The sequence below is a fragment of the Osmia lignaria genome, chromosome 7 (assembly GCF_051020975.1).
Source record: "Osmia lignaria lignaria isolate PbOS001 chromosome 7, iyOsmLign1, whole genome shotgun sequence".
Lineage (NCBI taxonomy): Eukaryota > Metazoa > Arthropoda > Insecta > Hymenoptera > Megachilidae > Osmia > Osmia lignaria.
Genome location: NC_135038.1, coordinates 11,071,367 through 11,092,853, shown reverse-complemented (window position 1 = coordinate 11,092,853; position 21,487 = coordinate 11,071,367). Strand labels below are relative to the sequence as shown.

Sequence of the window (21,487 nt, the reverse complement as noted above, 5' to 3'; positions counted from 1 at the left end):
ATCACGAATCATTGGAGTGTATCGTAAATCTCCTGAAAGCTTAGCGTCGAACGACTCCTGTAATATTTACAGACACCGAGAACGTCCTTCTTTCTTGCAGTCCCATAGTCCTTAAAGGCCGAGGACATTACGTGCACTCGCTGGTCCGCAGGACCTCCCGCTGCCCGGACGCTTCGCTACCGTGCGGAAAGATTTACAGTCGGACTTGGCTGTTTGCTGGGAAGACCTTCGTAAAAATTTATACCGGTCCATCATGCGTTCATTATGATTTTACTCTCAGACAGTGGCGGTCGTAAATATTCCTCGTTTTAGGACACCTCGAATGACTTTCTCGCTGAAGAAACTAAGAAATCGTCTCCTAATCAATTTGTATTCCAATACCTACCATATATTAATTATGAATCTATCAAATTATTCTTCTTCCTCCGATATTATGACTGTTTATAATCAAATTGATCATAAAGAGCGTCGGAGTTAATAAAGTCTGAAGAACGTTTAATTAACCTCGAGCCTCCGTTGAACAAGCAACACCTTAAAACAATTACTCTCCCATCCAATCAGGTTGAAACGTTAAACAGGGCATGCAAATAACCAAATTACCGGTATATTTCATTACACCGCCTACTACGATCCGATTTCCGTTCCGGTTGCCTGGTTCAGGGGCTGGCGGAACTGGCCCCCCCAGCAGCAAAAGGAATAGCAACCTGGACAGACGTCCAGTGAACGTCGAACCGTGGTTACCGTAGGCGTTTCTACGTCGAAGAACGCCCACTGGAAAGTGCCGCTTTGCCAACCAACCGACAAGGGCGTAGCCAGAGACAGGGTCCTTCAGCGAGTAGACCCCGGGTCCCAACAGTCCCCCTGGTCGTGTCAAAGCGAGAAAGACAGAGCCACCCATTGCTGGCTGACTCGGTTGGAGGGACACGAGGGGGCCGGTGGCCCAACGGACACGTTATTGCCGGGGTACCCCTCGCGTCGAAAGCCACGCGTACTGCTTGCTTGTTCCTTTTATCCTATTGCATCCTGTTTCGCGACCAGCCAGTTTTTCCTGTCGGTTTTCTTCTTTTTTCTGTTTTTTTTTTTCGTTTGTTTGTTTTTTTTTCGTTTCTTTCTTCTCAGACTATTTCATTCCTGTTCATATCGGCGCGCGTGCCCTACCCCCATCGGGACAGACGGATGTACCCGGCCTCTCCACCTCCGCCTCTGTTTGGTCCAAGCAGTCCTTTTGCCTCGGGTCATCCGTGCCGGCGTGCTTCTGCGACCGGCACTCGTGTTTTGTGAAAACAACTAGTTGTGGTGTCTTCTGGAACGTTTCTTCGGGAATAGTGAAGGGGTGAACAAGGATGGATGTCACTAGCGGGATGAGACCGATTTTTGGTGGATATCCGTTTCAAGGTTGGTGCTTTTCATTTCGACGGTGGCAGGATGCGTTGCCCTGAAAGAAAGTGTTTTACGTTAGATGGATATGAAATTTTTTATTTTAAGTTTTCAACCTTGGATGGAGGATCGTTGAGTTGAAAATAATTTAAATTAATTTTTTAAGGAAATGGTGTAAAATTAAATTTATAGTAATCCGCCGGTTAAGAGTTAAAGATTTCACATATTCACTTTTTCATAAATTTGAATTAATTTTTAAGGGAATAATGTAAAATTAAATTTATACTAATCCGTCGGTTAAGGGTTAAAGATTTCACAAATTAATTTTTCCATAAAACAGTGCCTTCTTAAAATGAAAATAACATCATTTGATAATTCCCATTTCGAAATTAAAATTAGTCACAACTAAGCACTATACACCTATTACATATAATCGTAATACGAATAATTTAATAGAAAAATTCCCGCGTTTCTTAAGATTCATCTAATATCGTTCCATCATTAAACTCATGCGAATATAAATACTTACCGAAGTTCGTGTCGATCGTTGAAAAGCCCATTAATTACGCAACGTTCTTACACAAGCCATAAACTTTCATCCCGTGACACGGGATGCTCGTATTCGACTGCTCTTTCGCTGGATTTTCTTGTCGAGATGATTATCGTAATCGTGTGCTTCCGACGATGCAATCACGTTAATTACAACCTTACCTGAGAACGGCTACGAAAGTAGTCGAACTTCTCCAATGAGGAGTGCATAACTTCTTCGATCTTACGGTTGTTAGCTATCTTTTTCATTACGTATGTTATCTGATCTCACGTATGCGTCTTCGAATTGAAATTTCAAAGCCTAAAGTAAAGTTTTGATAGATTAGTTAGGTAAGGGTTGAATTGTAAGATAAATTAGGTTAGATTTAAATTGTAAATAAACCCTTTATAAAAAATATACTAATAATTGTCTTGCAAATTAATATTACAAGTAATTGGCAGCAATTATTAATGACCCTTAGGCAATAGTCACCAACCACTCTATGTTCTATTCAAATCACAAGCTATTAAATATCCTTCTTCGAAGTGCACGAAATCGTGCTAATAAATTTCTGAAACATTTCATCGATTGAGATATCTCGGTGGAAATAAACAGCGGTGAAACGTATCCAACAGGCCAGGGACGCATGAATCAACTGGGAGGCGTCTTCATCAATGGTCGGCCCCTTCCGAATCACATCCGATTGAAAATCGTCGAAATGGCAGCAGCAGGAGTTCGTCCTTGCGTTATCTCGCGACAACTTCGAGTTTCTCATGGCTGCGTGTCGAAAATTCTGAATCGTTATCAGGAGACCGGATCTATAAGGCCTGGGGTGATTGGTGGTAGCAAACCGAGGGTGGCTACACCGGAAATCGAGACCAGGATCGAAGAGATGAAGAGAGATAATCCTGGGATCTTCTCCTGGGAGATCAGGGAGAAATTAGTGAAGGTAAGAAAGAAATAATATTTTAATTACGAATTCTTTATAATGATCGTTTGGGGTTAAATTGATCGAGGAGGTGGACAAGGGTTAATTTCGTCGCTAAACAAAATATAATACCACTACGTTAGAACACAATCATCATGAAGAATCATTTGCATCCTCAATACCATCACGATAATAAAATCAATGGAAATCATCAAAGATTAATAATCATCATTATCAATCACCTTTCCGTCATAACAATCGTTTCATTAATCAATCAACTTCGGTAAATGTTAATTAATCCATAAGCTAATGAACACTCCAGCCTTCGCATTCCACATAAAGCACATTTATCTTCCTTTAAGGAATGATCGTTAATGATGGTTGTGTACAGGCATAAAATTTCAAGGAGGTTTCGATGAAAGTATCAATTTTATGGGGTCCAGTTTTCCATGATGGAAAACGTTGGTATCGCGGTTCGACCTCTTGATCGGGGGTGGACGTGTTTCCTTCGGGGTTCTCCTATCTCTGGACAGATCGCGAGCTAGCGGGTCTTTTTAATCTTGTGCACGAGGCGTGCACGAGGTGGGCACGAGGTGGGCAAAGGGTGTACGTGAGCACCCCGAGGCGACTCGCGTGTCCTTTAATACGTTACTGGCCGCCGCCTACACCCACGCCTCATTGGCGTAACGCTCCCTCGTTCGTGCTGCGATTTTCGAGTATGCAAAACGACTTTTCCAGGAATAACCTCTTCCGTGTATACGGCCTTTATCTCGACACCTTGAAAAATCGTAAACACCGTCGCGAACAACGAGTTCCTGGCCGAGGATCATCATTTGCCCCGACGCGACGGTGCCTCGATGAAAAGGAGGCTAACGTGATAATAGAAAGGAATTAACCCTTTGAAGACCAATGTTATTCGAAACTTTTATAGATTTTCACTATAACGTCAGGTCTGACTAGGTTTTTTTTTTATATAAAATTGAAGTGGAAACGAAGGAGGGTTATGGTGCCAACAGTCTTTTCTGATAAAATAATTGCAAAGTGAAATTAAAGTTCATTTTACAAGTGAAGAGAAAATATAGTTTAAAACAGTGTCTACTTTAAAATTGGACCAAATGACTTAACGTTTCTCGAGAAGCTATACAAATTAATATACTAACTAAGATATGTGCTTTTGTCGGTTCAAAAAATTACAATTTGTTGAAATCGTGAAAAAAATAGCGAAGGGTAATTTTTCAACCTTTTTATGTGAGCCTACGACGAAAATTTAAAATATATCTTTCATGGGTTCAAATAAGTTATGTGTATACTGAAAATTTCATCGAGATCGGTCAATTCCCTTAGAAGTTACAAGTAATTAAAATTCCCGAAAATCGCGACTTTTCATCTAATTGTAAGAACATGACTAGGTATATATTTATGTTCTAAGTGCATTGGACGATCTCGATGAAATTTTCAGCATACACATGACATACTTAAATTTACAAATGTCATATTTTAAATTTTCATTACAGGCCCACATAAAAAGGTTATAAAATTACCTTTCACTATTTTTTCCCCGATTTCGACAAATTGTAATTTTTAAAAATTTTAAATTGTACAATTTAAAAATTTGTATAGTCCAATTTTAAATGAGGTATTCTGTTTTAAACGGTGTGCGAATACTTTTACGACCCACTACATCTTCAAAGAGTTAAGTAGATCCCAAAGTGATTTGTTTGTACACCCTCCTCGTAAGCATAATAAAACTACTAATTGCCAAACTGCAATTAATAACTATCCTATACAAATGATGAGTTCAGCAAAATATTAACAGTACCACTCAAGCTACTTCCAACCTCCAAAATTCCTCATCATCCTTCTTCATCATCACCCTAAACAGTCCAACTCCCCTAAATCTAGATCTAAATCCGCTCCTCTCGAAAGCTTCAATGGAGATACTCGGTAGCAGCCTCTTCTGGTGAGGAACACGAAGAGCAAACCGATAAGATCACCAGGAGGTTCTCAAACAAAGATCCCAATAAAGCAGAGGACCACGTGGTGTATACCCAGAAGGATTCTCGATAGAGAGATAAATCCTGCGAAGTTGGAAGAAGATCGTGGAGCAAAGTAAGAGAAGACAAAGAGGAGAATCGAAGGGTGAGAGAGGAGAAGGGAAGGAAGAAGAAGAGGACGCGTACGCCGTTGGAGTCGTGGAAGCAGGCGGTCGTGGCCGGCATTAATACGGCATTTAATGCTGGAAGGAGGCGTTCCTGGCCCTCCAAGACCTCGGGCGATATCCGTCTTTCTTCCGCAGCCGTTCAACCGCGAACGGGTCTCTGTCTCGCCAAGCTGCTGTCAACGCCTCGAACCTAAAGCCTCGACCGCCACCAACGGCACCAAGGATCGTTATTGTTTCTGAGATCGCCGATCCACGAGATAACCATCGACGACCCCCTTTTTTTCACCTAACCTCTCTGTTGCGCCCTGAAAACTCGTGGACACGGTTCCTTCACCTTAGCCCTAGGACACTCTAGCCCCCCCCTTTCTCTGTCTTCGTTCGATTTCTTCGCTTCGACGCGTGCACGTTATCGCGATCAGGGATCCATCGATCAGATGAAGAAGATCGACAAGAATCGGTATGGCCTGGATGCAGATTTTCACAGATTTTCAGCCGCTGGGTGTGGTACCATCGAACACGATAGACTCGCGAAGGAATTTCTCTTCCCGTTACCAATGATCTATGCAGATTGTTGAATCGTGCTTGTCTTTAAACTGATATGGCAAAAGATTGTGGGTGAGAAAAATCTCTAAGTACTCGAATTTTGAATTCTGGCGCAGCCCATCCCGGTCTGCTGCACCTATTACTGTAGACTTTAAACTCATTTTTCTTGGAACCGCAATTTTCAAACTGGCCGGACAATCGATTTGAAAATTTAACAGTATATTCAAAACTAAATTCTCTACCGAAATACGTCGAATTTTTTCATTGCATTGTATAATTCTTTTGTTATAAATAATTTTCTGGCGATTTTTTCTTGAAATTTTACATTTTCTCTTATAAAGTACGCCGTTTTTGCAAAAATCAATATATCAAAAAAATCCTACGTAGTTTGGTAGCTGTTCTCATATATAATCAAAAATATTTTGGCTTTTTATCCTAAAAATTGCAAGAGCTGCTGATCCGGTCGTTTAGCCCTACAAAAAACAGGCGTCATCGAAGATATGCTGCAAAACCCATATTTTGATTTGAATCACTATACAAAAATTAATTTTTAAAGTTTATTAGTTGTAAAATAAAAGCAAGCTTACAGAATTTGAATTTATTCCATCATTTAAAAAAAACAGTTCTCAAAATATGCCTATTTTTTCTTGCCCTAGAGTGGCCTAACCCCTTAATTGAACCGCCTTTGCAATGAGTTTATTCGCGTTTATGGGCTGTAAAACGTTGCTCTTATGAATGTAGATGATTTTCAATTGACACTCTGGAAATTGGCTGTTGCGATCATTGGAACTTTTACTCATTACTTCGGACAATTTTCAAACGAATATTTATCTTGTTATAACTCAAAGATATTGAAGTCTAAAAATTTAGAATGGACGTATCGAATAGAATAAAATGTTAATTTGTAAATCCCGTTCGATTGATAATAATCGAGGGAAAGACAATGCTGAGGCAGTTCGCTGCCGGCGCGGCATGGCTTGCACTTTGCCTGGCATTTACGATTTGCAAATGCAGCCTACTGCACTACAATTTCGCGCGATCATTTTCAAAGTAAAATATACATTTTGCGCCGACGAGATTCAACGTTATTGCACATTGCTCGCCTAGCACCGTTACACGCAACTATTTACTACGCTTGAGTTATTCAACGGCGCGGTTGGACGGTTCTGAACAGTGATAGACCGAAAGGATTCACCATATACAAAAAAAAAAGAATAATGGATAAATGAACAGTTTCAGAAGTGCACGAATAATAACCCTTTACACTTGAATGGTGGGATAAGTTTCCGAATGGCCCCACCAAAATTGAGAACTCAGGTTCGGTATATAACCTAAATTGATTACCAGAAACCGATTAAAATTGGATTCAGAGCTGGATGTCTTACCGTTTTTGAGATATCCTGGTACAATTTTGTACAATTTTGTATAGTTTCCGAATGGCCCCACCAAAATTGAGAACTCAAGTTCAGTATACATATAACCTAAATTGAATACCAGAAACCGATTAAAATTGATAGAAATTTTTGTACATACAATTTTGGAACTACGTATGCGCTATTCGATACTGCGCATGCGCCATTCAATACTGCGCATACGCTATTCAATACTGCGCATATGCTATTCGATACTGCGCATACACAGAACCTAACCCAACCTAACCTTACCACGATATCTCGAAAACGGTAAGACATCCAGCTCTGAAACCAACTTTAATCGGTTTCTTGTAGTCAATTTAGGTTATATACCGAACCTGAGTTCTCAGTTTTGATGGGGCCATTCGGAAACACAGCCGAATGGTGTACAAAGACACGTGTGCGGAAATTAGAGAATTTTTTTTGAATAAATGATATTGATAGGATATTTCTGTTTGCATAGGAAGGTTTCACAGATCCTCCAAGTGTCAGCTCCATCAGTAGACTACTTCGTGGTGGACGACCTGGGGATGATGGGAAAAAAGATTACACCATCGATGGAATATTAGGGGGTGGTGAGTAATTATTATACATTTTATAATAAAAAGTCAATAACTCGATGTATAGATTAAGGAAATGACGTTAACCCTATGAAATTAAAAATCCCACTACTTCTAAAAAAGTGTTTCCAATTTTTAAAAAAAGTGAAATGTTTCAAAAGTACGACGAGTGCTAAAATAACTTGCAATTAATTTGCAAATATATTAACATTAAATTGAATAAAAACATCGCGTCGTTCATACCAGAGGACAGTATTCGTCTCGATCCATCGATAAGGTGTTAATTATTCATCCTTCGAAGGATAAAGCAATGAAGAGAGTTAAAGGAGGGAAATAAGATAGAAAAGAGAAGGCGATATCGCGAAGGAAAGATGAAAGGAAAAACAAGAAACTGACCGATCCATCGTCGGAGGGCATCAAGAGCTTTTAACCTGCTGTATCTACGAACGAAGTTTGACGTATGCGTGCATGTGTACGGGACTTTAAAGTCGGGTCCTACGTCGTCGGTTAGGCCAAGTTAGTCCGAATGAGCCGGGAAGCCTTCAGGATTTAATCTTCGGTGGGCGTGAGCAGGATTAGCCAGGTTGCCCACACGTCCGACAAACGGATTACAGGAGTGTCAATATCTTACGGGCCACGCATTATCCCTCTTCTTCTTCTTCTTCTTCCTCCTCTTTATTCTCCTTTTTTTTTATTTCCCCTCTGACTTCCTCCCGAGGGAACACTTTGGTATTGCAAAAATGTTGGATACCTTGATGGAGGCATCGCTGATTTTTATAACTTACTGTTAAGCATTTGCAAAAGTATAAATAGTACCTATATTCCGTGGCAATGGTGTCGTTGATCCGACAGAATTCCGAAAGGTATAAATAAACGGTATGGATCGAAGTAGACGAGTCACTGCTCGTTGACACGAGGCGGGAATTTGTTTTCGTGAGTGATACAGGTAGACAAGGAGGAATTAGCGGTACAGGTGTTCCGAAGTCTTAAAAGTCAGACCGTCAGGCACGCTGCCGCGAGACGAAGAGAATTCGATGGAGGGAGGGATGGGGGGCCTCATAAATAAAAATAGTCTGCAAGAGCGAGGGAGGAAACGGGAAGGAACCTCAGGTGAGAAGAAAGATGAGAGATGTTGGAGGGAAAGAGACGAGCAGATACGTGGGTTTATTTTTAGAGAGAATGAAAGAGAGAGAGAGAGAGAGAGAGAGAGAGAGAGAGAGCTTTAGGGTAATGGAGGGATGAAAGAAAAGGACACGGGTATATCCTTCGATCGTGGATGTTGGAGAATGTGAGGAAAGAGGCAAAGGGACCGTAGGGCCCTATGAGAGTCCCGCGGAGATCAAACGGACCGCCTGCCACACGTCCACAGTGGTTCTCATTCATGGAACCCCATTACAACGTCACACCTTATTCTGTCAATGAATTATCTATCTTCAATAGTTTTTCATTTCTACCTTCTGGGACTTTGGAAATTTTTGAGATAACTAAAAAAGCGAAATCCTCCAAGTATTTACTTTTCTATCTCAGGAAAAAAGATTTTTAAATAAAAGTAGACTAGAAACTAGAGAATCTATGGAATTTTTATTAATTCTAAATGAAAAATAAAAAACTAAAAATTTATGAAAATAATTGGATTATTTATAATGAAAGGTTATGAAGTCTTCCTCCTAAATAAAAGATATTTTCAAATGGGATGCAGTTTTCATTGCAAATTACCTTAATTCAAGGTTTTGATAAATGAATATAAAATGAATATAAATGCAGATAACATTTAGTAGATGAAACACTTAAGATAATCAACAAATGTAATCTTAATGGCACGAATATAAAATATAAAAGTTTTTCTAATTAACACTGAAAGTATATTAAGCAAGCATATCGATAAATGAATATTAATCGAATGCAAAGTACGACAGAGGTGTAAATCCATCGAGCACCGATCTTAGATCGTCCCGAGAAATATTGCGGACCACTTTAAAACTGAAACCTTCAATTAAAGATATCCATCGTGCAGCCTTTGCTCAAGCATTCATCAGCCCTGTAAATGACCGTCGTTAATGGTTAATACCTTTTAATTAAAACTTAATCCATCAAACAATTTTTTTTTTTGCTTCCTTGCACATGCTCGTAAAGGTATCCTTGTAATTATCGCGAAGATGTTGAACGATGATTATGTTCAATTATGCTTGCGAACCTTTACACACGTACGAAACAGGACGAATTGTGTTATACTGATGTCATATGCAATGATACCCCTTTTTTTTAATGTCAATAGAGGAGAAATTTTAGAAATATGAAAAATCAAACACAATTTGATGACATTAAAGTATTGCAAAATACCACTTATAATATATTAAATTAAAGCTCAAAGCATACTGAAAATGGCCACAATAACGTTTCATTAATATTCTTAATACAAGAGCAAGGATTGTGGATCGTAACGGACAAAGCAAGTAGTCCAATTTCGAAAATCGTGAAAAGTCTAAGACGATTTCATGACATAAAAGTACCACAAAATGGCACTTGTAATATATCAAATTAAAGCTAAAAGACTAATAAAAATCGCTATATAAACGCCCCATTGATATTCCTAACATAAGATTCCTGATCATGGATTGCAACGAACAATGTTATACTATATCAACTAAAAAGTCTAACAAATGATTTTATGACATAAAAGTATCAGAAAATGGCACTTGTAATATATCAAATTAAAGCTAAAAGACTAATAAAAGTCGCTATATAAACGCCCCATTGATATTCCTAACATAAGATTCCTGATCATGGATTGCAACGAACAATGTTATACTATATCAACTAAAAAGTCTAACAAATGATTTTATGACATAAAAGTATCAGAAAATGGCACTTATAATACATCAATTTGAAGCTTGATTCTTGAAATTCTATTATGTTATAAGACCGGACGTATTTCTAAGAGTATTTAGAAAAAATAGCAGAGGGTAGTCGTGATAGGGAGCACCTCTGAGCGGATATACTCGTAGCATGATCACGAAGGTGTCGGTCGAGTATAGGTGTCGGCAGGCGAGCAGGAATGACACGTAGCCTGTGGCTTTCTCATTCCTTCTCATTCCGTTCCTTTGGCCGAGGCCGCCGACGAGGGATTAGCCTAATGGGTCCTGCCCACCCCTCTCATTCCTCGCCGCGTGTGTTATATGTATATCCATATTCTGATCCTTTACACCACCTTCGATCTCCTACATAATCGCTGCCTGGCCAGACCCGATGAACAACGCCGCTAAGTGATTCACAATCGAGCTTATTGATTGTATCGACGATCGACGTGCATGCTGAGAATCATCGACATTGATTTAACCCTTCAACTCCTTTTTGTTTCTTCACCTCGTATAATAGTATACTGTTTGTAAAAATCATTTTATTTGTTTACGTGGTCATTGATAGCTTAACAGGATTTTTCTAATTTAAAAGTAGCATTCTTCGATCCAAAGTGATTAATTTTTCAATAAATGAAAGATTTGTAATGTCAGCTATGATAATCCTTCTCGATCAAGGCGCAACGAAACACCAGAATTAAAAGAGAAAATAGCAAATAAAGAAGAGAGTGTGTCAGAAGTTGAAAAGAAACGATGTCAAAGAAGAAGAGCAGCCTGTCCAGGCTGATATCAAGCCGTGCATCTAATATGTTACGCTGCAAGCTGCCGCAGACCTTGTCACGCGAGCATATAATCCCTTTGAGATTGAGAATATACTGGGTGAACCATGTAATGGTTCGCATCCGATTGTAATCTATGAAAGGTACCTCAACGAGGACCATCGAGTAATGGGGAAGATGCAAAATTCAGATTTTATTAAAACGGAAGAAAGCGAATAGAGTAACGTATACAATTATCAATCTCTATATAATAATTGACCCTATTCGTAAAAAAAGTAGAAAATGTGTTGTGCTAAAGTTAAATGGAAATTTTTAAACAAAAGGAAGTAATATGTAATACAAAATTTAATTAAAATTGTGGCTCTCTCCATGGTCCGCCGTCCAAAGATTAAGAAACGCATGATTATGTTTCTTACTTTTTTTAGGAAAAGGATCAATCATTATATAGGGGTCAATGACTGCACAGTTACCATATTTATGTTTCTAAAAAACATGAGATTAATGATAAAATAATTTTTTTTAAAATGCTGGAGTAATTACAATGGTAATTTTCTAAGAGAAGTATGTTATAAAAATCGAATGGCAGCTGTATTACAATTCAAAGAATTCTCTCAATATCGATAAATTATCCTTTGAAGAGACATTAAAAATATTCGTTTACTTCTCGAAGATGGAAATGGTTCAGCATAATCCTCACAGATCGAAGCTTAAAATTCTCCCGTGCGATTTTCAGCGTGGAGAGACCACCAAGCTCGCGGTTAATGATCCTTGGGCGGTGACTCCTTTACAATTCCGAAGAGTACCTACGTGCCCTGATTTGTACTTAAGAAGTGCATTATAGTGGTCGGTCAACTGGCCAACACCGGCAGAAATTCTCCTTCCTGTTGACAGTCTTGTCCCAGCTTGTCCTCCGCTTTCTTTCCTCCGCAACGACGCTGACAGCAAGATAAATTACGACGACCTTATGTCGTTCACGCTTCCTGGATCATTTTTGGGAGCTACGCGTTAACTTCCTTCGATTCGTTTCAGTTTATGGGAAAAATAACTGCTACCAATATTTATTTATCACTATTGAAAATATCGACCGTTTGAAATTTAATAGAAAGAAAATTTACTACTTTAGATTTAAATTTCTCTTATACCATTAATGACCCAACTTATCTAAGAAGAATTACCTATAACATTATTTAAATTATTTGTTGAAAATTTCTATTATTTAAAATTGAATGAAAAAAAAAGATTTATTATCTTAGACTTTGAAAAAATTGAAGAAGTTTTCAAAAAAAGAATTAAATTTCTCTTCTACCACCGATGATCCAGATTATCTGCAAAGAATAAAATAAAAATGAAAGCAACGACTGGGAAAATCATGATGGAGGATTTGAACATGGATCCCTTGAAAATAGGGTAGGAGGGAATATATCGCGTGTACACAAACAACTAGTTCCTGTATGCATCCGCTGTGTCGCAGGGAGAATCCGTCGCTTTCCTGCGCCTCCCTTTTTGCTTTCCGCGTGTCGAATCGCGGTCTGAATGGTGGAAAAGGTGCCGCACCTTCGTAGGTTATAAATCTAGCCAGGCCCTCCCTGTCCCACCTTTCTCTTCTCCAGCGGTCCTAGGGGGTCTTAGAGCGTGTGTGAGGTCCCCTAAATGGTAACAAATGTCTTGAAAATGCCAACAATGAGCCGCGAAGCGGTTGACATCCGAGAGCGCGTTTTATTTTCCTGTCAACGCTCCCTCCAGAAGAGGAAATGCGGTTCTAGCTATCTGGTACACGTACGCATTATAACTACGACATTGCAACCACTCAAAATTTCTGCAATTTCGCTGCTTTTATTATTTATTATTCCAAGTAGTTAATTACGGGTATTTCCAACTGGGTAGCTCAGAGAATTTCTCAAGGGTCCCATAAGAACTCAAGTGCCACTCGCTTATGAATGATGCGATAAATAGCCAGTCGTGACCCAAATTTACAAAACGCATACAAAAGCATTAATCGAATTTTTAAAGGAGCAGTGTGAAATTTAGAAAACAAAAATCGTATGAAATACAATATTAAATTAAAATTAGTAGAGTATCTTTTTATTGAAATTATGGTTAGTCTACCAAGGTGTAGTAATACCATACCTTGCTCCACTAATGTAAATTAAGCTCCAAATTAATACTTACTTAACCGTTTGAGTCCCACGGGTCATTAAAAAAACACTATCGAAAAATGGCGAACAGCGCGATAGCGTTTGTCTTACTTTATGTTTGTTAGTGCCAAGTAACGGGATCACGCTTGTATTCACGTCGACAAACTTAATGCAGTTAGTACAGTGATCGGACGTATTATTGTATAAATGCAAAAAAAAAATAGAAAATTAAAAAAATAAAAATATATTATATTATGTTACATATTATATTTTTTAATTAAAAATATTTTTAATTTGTAACTTGCCATATATATGTACTATTAGTTTATATTATTTTTGAATTTTTGCAAAAAAATTATTGAAAATGTGGCTGTGTTTCTGAATGGCCCCCTACAAAAATTGAGAACTCAGGTTCGGTATATAACCTAAACTGACTACAAGAAACCGATTAAAGTTGGTTTCAGGGCTGAATGTCTTACCGTTTTCGAGATATCGTGGTAAGGTTAGGTTAGGTTAGGTTAGGTTGGGTTCTGTGTATGCGCAGTATCGAATAGTATATGTTCAATAACGAATAGCGTATGCTCAGCATCAAATAGCGCATACGTAGTCTCAAAATTGTACAAAAATTTCTTACCACGATATCTCAAAAACGGTAAGGCATCCAGCTCTAAAACAAATTTTAATCGGTTTCTGGTAGTCAATTTAGGTTATATACCGAACCTGAGTTCTCAATTTTGGTGGGTCCATTCGGAAACTTATCCAAAAATATAACAATGAAATACAAAATGTATTACTTGTATTATTTACATTAAAAATAACAGCGATGCAATGTATTAGTACATGCGTCAGAAAAGTTGAGCGCGTCATTTCGACAAACTGCGAGTGCACCGTCAGTTGTCCATAGCGTTTAGATGTATGTACCGGGTCTTTTCGACACAAAATCTAAACACCGTGATCGCGCTGCTTGGGACTGAAACGGTTAAACCAAACAACCAGTGAGTAAGAATGAACGATTTACATGATATAATCGGAAGCTGATGTACGACGTTCGTTGACACAGGACAAATGCCCCGGCCGGTGAATTACCCGCTTCACACGAGGCTTCACTCTGGCTGTCGGCCAGGGTTTGCTCGTTGATAGGCACAATCAATATCGGCCTCTCGGAGATGAAAAGAGAGGCGATCGACTGAATAGAACGCGTGAAAAGATGCGTGTAATCAATTAGAGAAGGACCGCGGAGTCGAGAGCAAATATCTCTTTCGAAGCAACGTCATCCTGAAATGTGCTGGTCAGCATCCCCGCTGAGCAAAGTCCTGTACGTTTACATATGAACGAGGCTCTAGCATTGAAGTTACGTGGTTAAGGTACCCATGGGGATATCTTGGACCGAACACTAAGTGCTTGTCACGTGCACGTGGTATATACTCCTAAGAATTGCTTCTTTGGTGATTTGAAATTTTATTTTCTAACCGAGGCCACTTCTTTGGATCCAAAATTGCTCTTTCACTTCCTCAATTTTTTTTTTTTCGAGTGCAAAAAGTCCTTTGTAATAATTTTGAAATAATTTCTATATAAAAAATAATATTTTCTAATAATAAATTACTTTTCTCCCTCGCAATTTTTTATTTTTTTAAATTTGAGAATATTTTTTCTACTATCTTTGTATCCTGTGATAAATTTTAAAATAATTTTTAACGAGACGTTGCCTATCCACCACATAAATAATTTGATTCAATGGATAATAAAGTATTACGACAAAGAGCAAAGAGCTCCAATAATACTTTATACGATTCCTTGAAAAGGATCGACACGCTAACAGGCCAGTAACACGGCTCGAAACAATGGCGTGAACGAGAAGGTAATCTATAAAGCATTTCATCGAGTGCCCGCCTTCTTCAGCCTCTCATTATATCTTCAACATATGGGGGGAGCAGTTAAACGATCACACCCGATTTCTAGCCCTGCTCTTTACAAGCAGTTGCCCTTCCTTCTTTCTACTCGCCCACGTGCATCTGAAACAGAACATGGATGATTGGTTAAATAAGGATAGAAGATATCTCCTTTTCATTCTGAGAGACCTGAGAGGATAGAAATTTCAACAATTATCCAGTTAACCCTTTCGCTATTGTCATCCGTGCTGGAAAGTGTTTTAAATTGAATTATTTTTTAAAGAATATTTATAAAAAATTGTATTACCTTCAGGTGTATTTGCACTCCTGGATACAAGGACGAGGTCAAAGCCCGTAATGTAGCATGTAAAATTTTGTAATGCGAGCGATTTTGAAAAAAAAAAAAAAAAAATGGTCCTTGAAAGAGAAGTCGGGCCTACCGTTCGGTAGGTTTAACGAGTAAAATTTCCCGCGGTAGACACGAACGACAGTGAATCCTCGACGATCCCTTTGGCGGCACCTTTGCCGACCCGTCCGCGTTTCTCCTATGACAAACGGAAGAATGGAAGAATGCTTCGGAGACAAGTTGCATTTACAATAAAGCCGACGGACAGTCGGTTTAAATTCCTGTCACCTCGTGGCGGACACCGCGGACCCACTCGGACAGACCGAAAAATGTTCGTCGATATTTCACGAACGTCCTCTGTTCCAGCTACTATAATCATTCGAAAAACAAATCGTGGGTTATTCATCCTTGGATAATAATTGACGCTTTTCCCGAAAAAGTAGAAAATATAACGTGTCCTTACATAATAAACTATGATACTATTCGACACTAACAAAAAGTATTCGAGCTACGAAAGAATTAATTTTCTCTCCATGGTTCGCTGTCTTGGGGCTCTCTCCATGGACCGTCATCCGAGGGTTGAAAAATACATTGTATTATATTTCTTATTTTTTTTAGGAAAAGGGTCAGTTATCATAAAGGGATCGACAAGCCCAGTAAATAAATTTTACTAAAATTAAAATAAAATTTCAAATCTATAAGTAGAAATTAAGGATATAATAAAGGATACTTAATTATTCGATAAAATATTGTTAAGTATCAATGAACAGATTTCCCTTACTTTTTTAAGTAAAAATATGTTGCAATGCCGAGGTTGAAATTCCTCCAGCTATTTTGCAAGAGAAACGATCAAATTTTGACAAATGTGACGGGAACCGGCCGAAAGTGGAGGCGCTTCAAAAGGACCGCCGCTGAGAATTCGACAGCGAAATTGCACACTCCTGTCGTTTGCCGGCTTTCTTGGGACAAAGTGAAAACCACAGGAAAAGAGGGTGTTGTTCATTGCAGAGAAACGATTTCAAACAGGTTTTACTGTCCACCGGCAAAACATCACCCGCTGTCGTTTTCCTTCACGAAAAAGGCTTCTTTTCTCTCGATGACAATGTCGGTGCCTTTATAGTTGCGAATGTTTTCCCTGAGAAGATTTAGTAGGATCAAGTGGATAAAAGAGAATCTAGAATGAAGCGGAGATGAAAAATTGGCAATACTTTAATTCACTTCACTGTAGTTATTCAAATTGCATTCAATTCTCAAATTTTTAATTCTTAATTAATATCTTAGGAAATTAATATAACATTAATGGGCTGTGTTTCTGAATGGCCTCACCAAAATTGAGAACTCAGGTTCGATATATAACATAAATCAACTACAAGAAACCAATTAAAGTTTGTTTCAGAGCTGGATGTCTTACCGTTTTCGAGATATCGTGGTAAGGTTAGGTTAGGTTGTGTGTATGCGCAGTATCGAATAGCGCATACGTAGTCCCAAAATTGTACAAAAATTTCTTACCACGATATCTCAAAAACGGTATGACATCCAGCTCTGAAACCAATTTTAATTGGTTTCTGGTAGTCAATTTGAGTTATATACCGAACCTGAGTTCTCAATTTTTGTGGGGCCATTCGGAATCTATACAAAATTGTACAAAATTGTACCACGATATCTCAAAAACGGTAAGACATCCAGCTCTGAAACCAATTTTAATCGGTTTCTGGTAGTCAATTTAGGCCCTGTGTTCTCAATTTTGGTGGGGCCATTCGGAAACTTATCCATATTAATGTAACTTCCAGCTATTGAATTTTCCAATTTAAAATTTCCACTTGGTACCTCACCAAAAAATAAACAAAGGATCCATTTCAATCTAATTTCTCTTACCGCTACTAAACAATCTTTCAAAGAGCCCCCCGTGTTGAATACTCACGTCAATTCGAACAATCGTACAACTAAAGTAGACTCAGCTTTTGCGCCATTTAATTCCGCATCACGAAACAGATCCGCAGGTATACAAACAGTCTAAGGTAAACGTCGAATAATAGTTTGCTGTCATAACAAACATCTTGAGCATCGAAAAGTGCACGCGAGACGCGTCAAGAATCGGCATCAAATCGAGCGTGATACTTCGATCCCACTTTCGTTTCATCGAATGTTGAGCATCGGGATAAAAGCGCATCTAGAAAATACGCCGGTTACAATAGACTTCGTTTGGATGCTCGATTGAACGATAATGGGACAAAAATGGGACAATGGAGGAGAGTCGACTTAGCAAGAAAACGTCTGCTTCGAGTGATCGCAGTGGTCATCCTTTTGGCTTATTTTCCGAATTGTATTATTCTTGTCTTTTCTCTGTTATTGAGGGAAAATGGACGAGCACGAGCTGTCGATATTCTTGACCGAACACGAAGAGAGAATAATTGTTCTCGAAGAGGATATGAAAAATCCTTGCAAGGGGGATTGGAAAGACACTGGTGAATGGTCTCTTACAAATCTGTTTTGTATTACAAGAAAAAGTTTCTTAGAAAATTTCCAAAAGAATTCTTAAATGATCACTGCAATTATTAATGTTTGGTAAGAAGAAAATATCAGAAAATGAATACCTCTATTCTACGTTATTAGTATTCATGAATAGCGCCATCGTAAAGTGTTCCAATCAATTAAGTACCTCAATAAAATAACAATAGTTTAGAGAGACGTTAATCAAATTAGCCGTGCATTCATTCCATTGTCAGGAAATGAGATTAATTAACCGGCAAACTGCATCGTGACTCAAAAGAAGCCGACGAACCGCAAAGTAAACACATTAACTGACTGATTTTATGATCTACAGGTCGTTGTGGCGACGAGTCTGACACGGAAAGCGAACCAGGCATTCCTTTGAAGCGAAAGCAACGCAGGAGCAGGACTACATTCACTGGAGAACAACTGGAACAACTGGAGACTGCGTTCCAGAGAGCTCAGTACCCTGATGTCTATGCTAGAGAAGAATTAGCTCAGAGGACGGGTCTTACGGAGGCTAGAATTCAAGTGAGTTCTAGGGAGAGACTAGGGAAATTATAAGGTTCTAAGATTCTCAAGTTCAAAAATTCAGAATTTCAGAATTCCAAGTTACTAAAACTCCATAATTTCAAAATATTAAAACTGTAGAATTCCAAGATGCTAGAACTCCAGAATTCCAAGATACTAGAACTTCACAATTTCAAAATACTAGAACTCCAGAATTTCAGAATGCCAGGATACTAGAACTCCAAGACTCCAAAATCCCAAGATACTAGAACTCAAACATTCCAGAATTCCAAGATACTAGAATTCCACAATTTCAAAATACTAGAACTCTAGAATCCCAAGATGCTAGAACTCCAGAATTTCAGAACTCCAGAACTCCAGAATTCTAGAACTCCACAATTTCAAAATACTAGAACTCTAGAATTCCAAGCTGCTGGAATGCCAGAATTTCAGAATTTTAGCCTATTAGAAGTCAAAAATTCCAGAATTCCAAGATGCTAGAACTCCAGGACTCCAAAATCCCAAGATACTAGAAGTCAAACGTTCGAAAATTCCAAGATTCAAAAATTTCTAAGTTCCAAAAATTCTGAATTCTATTAGTAAAGCTAAGAAACCTGGCCCACCCCAGAAAAAATTCTCACCCTTGTAAAAATATAAGTATATAATTCCCTTTAGTAAAATAATGGTACCGCTCCGTGTCTCTTGGAATCACCGCATTCCCCTAATTAAGGTAATCTAATTAAACCTTTTCTATCCGCCGGTTCCAGGTATGGTTTAGTAATCGCAGGGCACGGTTGCGAAAGCACGCAGGTAGCATAGCGCATTCGGTAGCCAGTCTGCCGTTAACCCCATGCCAGTATGCAAGCAGCCACGAATTGGGTCAAATACCGCAGGTACCTCAGATGCCACCTGGAATTCCACAGGTACCAACCACCTTGCATCACACTCCGCCAACGACGCTGCAACAACCAAACGCCGGTGTTCATCCGATCCCTGGTACCAGTACGCAAATCCCGACGACCACCTCCATAGCTCAAGTACCTGCAACAATTAGTAGTGCTCTTCAGGGACACGCAGTGTCGATTTCGGGTCATTTGACCTCCTTACCAGGACACGCGATGCAGATCGGTCAAGTACCGACCCTCCAACCACCGGCGGCCCATGGTGTACCTACCACGTTGTCTCATAATGCAGGTTGGTTTTTGTCTATTAATTTTTTAAGAAATTTCGGATCATTCTTCATTTATAAATGAATTTTTAATATGACTTTGGATCCACTTATGAGAAATACTCTCGATAGTCATTTGTAAAATACGTTTCTCTTGCATACATTCCATTCAAGTCAGGTAATCAGAAAGTTGCCTAATTCTTATCGCATATATCCCATTAAACGGTACAGGCGTCAATTAACATGCTACATGATGCATTAATGGATTCGAATTGGACTTCGTAAAAATGTTACGTGCACGGTAACTTAATACACCGTATACTAAATATACTTTTGTGGTTTCGTTTTCAGACTATAAATAATTAAATACCTACTCAAAGGGGTAATTAACATTTCCGTCATTCGCGAGTTGATTACTTTAATTACCAAGAATGGAAATAATTAATTTTCGAACTTAAATTTTTCTATCTGTTTTCTTACTAAATATCTTAATTTTTTGTTTTAATTATTCGAATATAATATCTGTTTGGAAGTGTTAAGTCATCGATGACCCTCACTTCTGAAATTTCAGACTTAGAAAATTCATGGAAATTGAAAAATTAATCACGAGAATTTTGAAAATCTAGGAGGTGCAGATTGGTCCAGAGCACAGATAGGCTGGGGACAGTTCAATCACTTCCAGGGTGAATACACGTCGAGTCATTCGAGTCATCAGCATTCCACGCACGCGAGTCATGGTACACCGTCTTCTGGTACCGGGAATTCTGCATCGGCGGCGGAATGGTACGATCAGGGTTACGATTATTCCCAACACGCTCAGTTGAACTATCATCGAAGCGTGGGTGGAATATTTTAACGCATGATGATTGAAAGGACATTAGTGAAAAGTCGGTTCAATGATGAATCTATGGTCTTGTAAAAATAATAAGATCAAGTCAGACGATCAATAGATAATCCTCTCCATATTTATTAATAATATTTATTGATAATCTAATCAAGAGAAAGTTCAACGATATTAAAAATATTTCGATTTTCATTAAACCACCCGCTCAGTATTTAAAAATTTTAAATAATGACAATATATTGATCGTCTGCATTTATTGAATGAACCCAAATGCTCAATAATTAATTAAATAAAGAAATTATATTTACATTAAAGAATGTCGCTATTGAATTTCCTATATGTTGTAAATAAATTGATGTATATAATATATTTTTAATACTGATGTAAGAAATATTTGTGAAAATAAAATATTTTATTAAACTTTATTAAACATCCTTTGTTTCGTTACCTACCCTTCATCCTCTGCCTTTAACAACACAAGAAATAATTAATTTAAGAAATTATTTGACACATCCGTATTAAAAGGATGAAATCCTATTTGCAATGTTTTGAAAAATTATCATAATTAAAAATTAAGCTACATATAAACAAAATTAAGGACATAACAATATGCTTTTCTAATGATAAAATAATCTAATCTATCACTGTTAGTATACATTCGACGTTGATTATTCAGGTGTTAAATACCTCATATTCTATTCTTAAGAATAGTCAGAATAGTTAAAAAAAAATGAATTTACTACCCTACGGTATATTTACTAACAATATCTCATTCCACTCGTCTATAATTAATATCAGTATTAAAATTTTATAGAAAATTATGCGTATTTATGTCTTCATAAAACATGCAAGTCCATTTTGCTTAGAAACTGAGAGCATTGTATATCATTGTTACGACACGTTTAATCTTCTCAGATCCCATTCAGTTAGATTATGAATCACATATTAGTATACTTTAATA

At 38.1% G+C, this 21,487-nt stretch overlaps 1 protein-coding gene and 1 long non-coding RNA gene across 5 annotated transcripts; one reads left to right on the top strand and one right to left on the bottom strand.

Annotated features, from left to right (window-relative positions):
- Positions 1 to 962: 962 nt before the first annotated feature.
- LOC117610603 (protein gooseberry-neuro) lies at positions 963 to 20,769 on the top strand. The gene is made up of 6 exons (XM_034338187.2): positions 963 to 1,395; positions 2,542 to 2,855; positions 7,414 to 7,525; positions 18,339 to 18,535; positions 19,282 to 19,708; positions 20,309 to 20,769. Exons 1-6 carry the CDS (start codon positions 1,344 to 1,346, stop codon positions 20,536 to 20,538), a joined length of 1,332 nt encoding a protein of 443 aa, XP_034194078.1. The 5' UTR covers positions 963 to 1,343; the 3' UTR covers positions 20,539 to 20,769.
- On the bottom strand, positions 14,899 to 16,975 carry LOC117610604 (uncharacterized). Of its 4 annotated transcripts, XR_004582971.2 has the most exons (5): positions 16,926 to 16,975; positions 16,296 to 16,649; positions 15,978 to 16,184; positions 15,476 to 15,883; positions 14,899 to 15,291 (listed from the first exon to the last, which is right to left on the bottom strand). It is a non-coding gene; the product is annotated as an uncharacterized LOC117610604 (long non-coding RNA). The 4 variants fall into 4 exon arrangements; XR_004582972.2 differs by lacking the exon at positions 15,978 to 16,184; XR_013062404.1 differs by lacking the exon at positions 15,978 to 16,184 and having other exon boundaries at positions 16,296 to 16,688; positions 16,926 to 16,970.
- Positions 20,770 to 21,487: the final 718 nt, after the last annotated feature.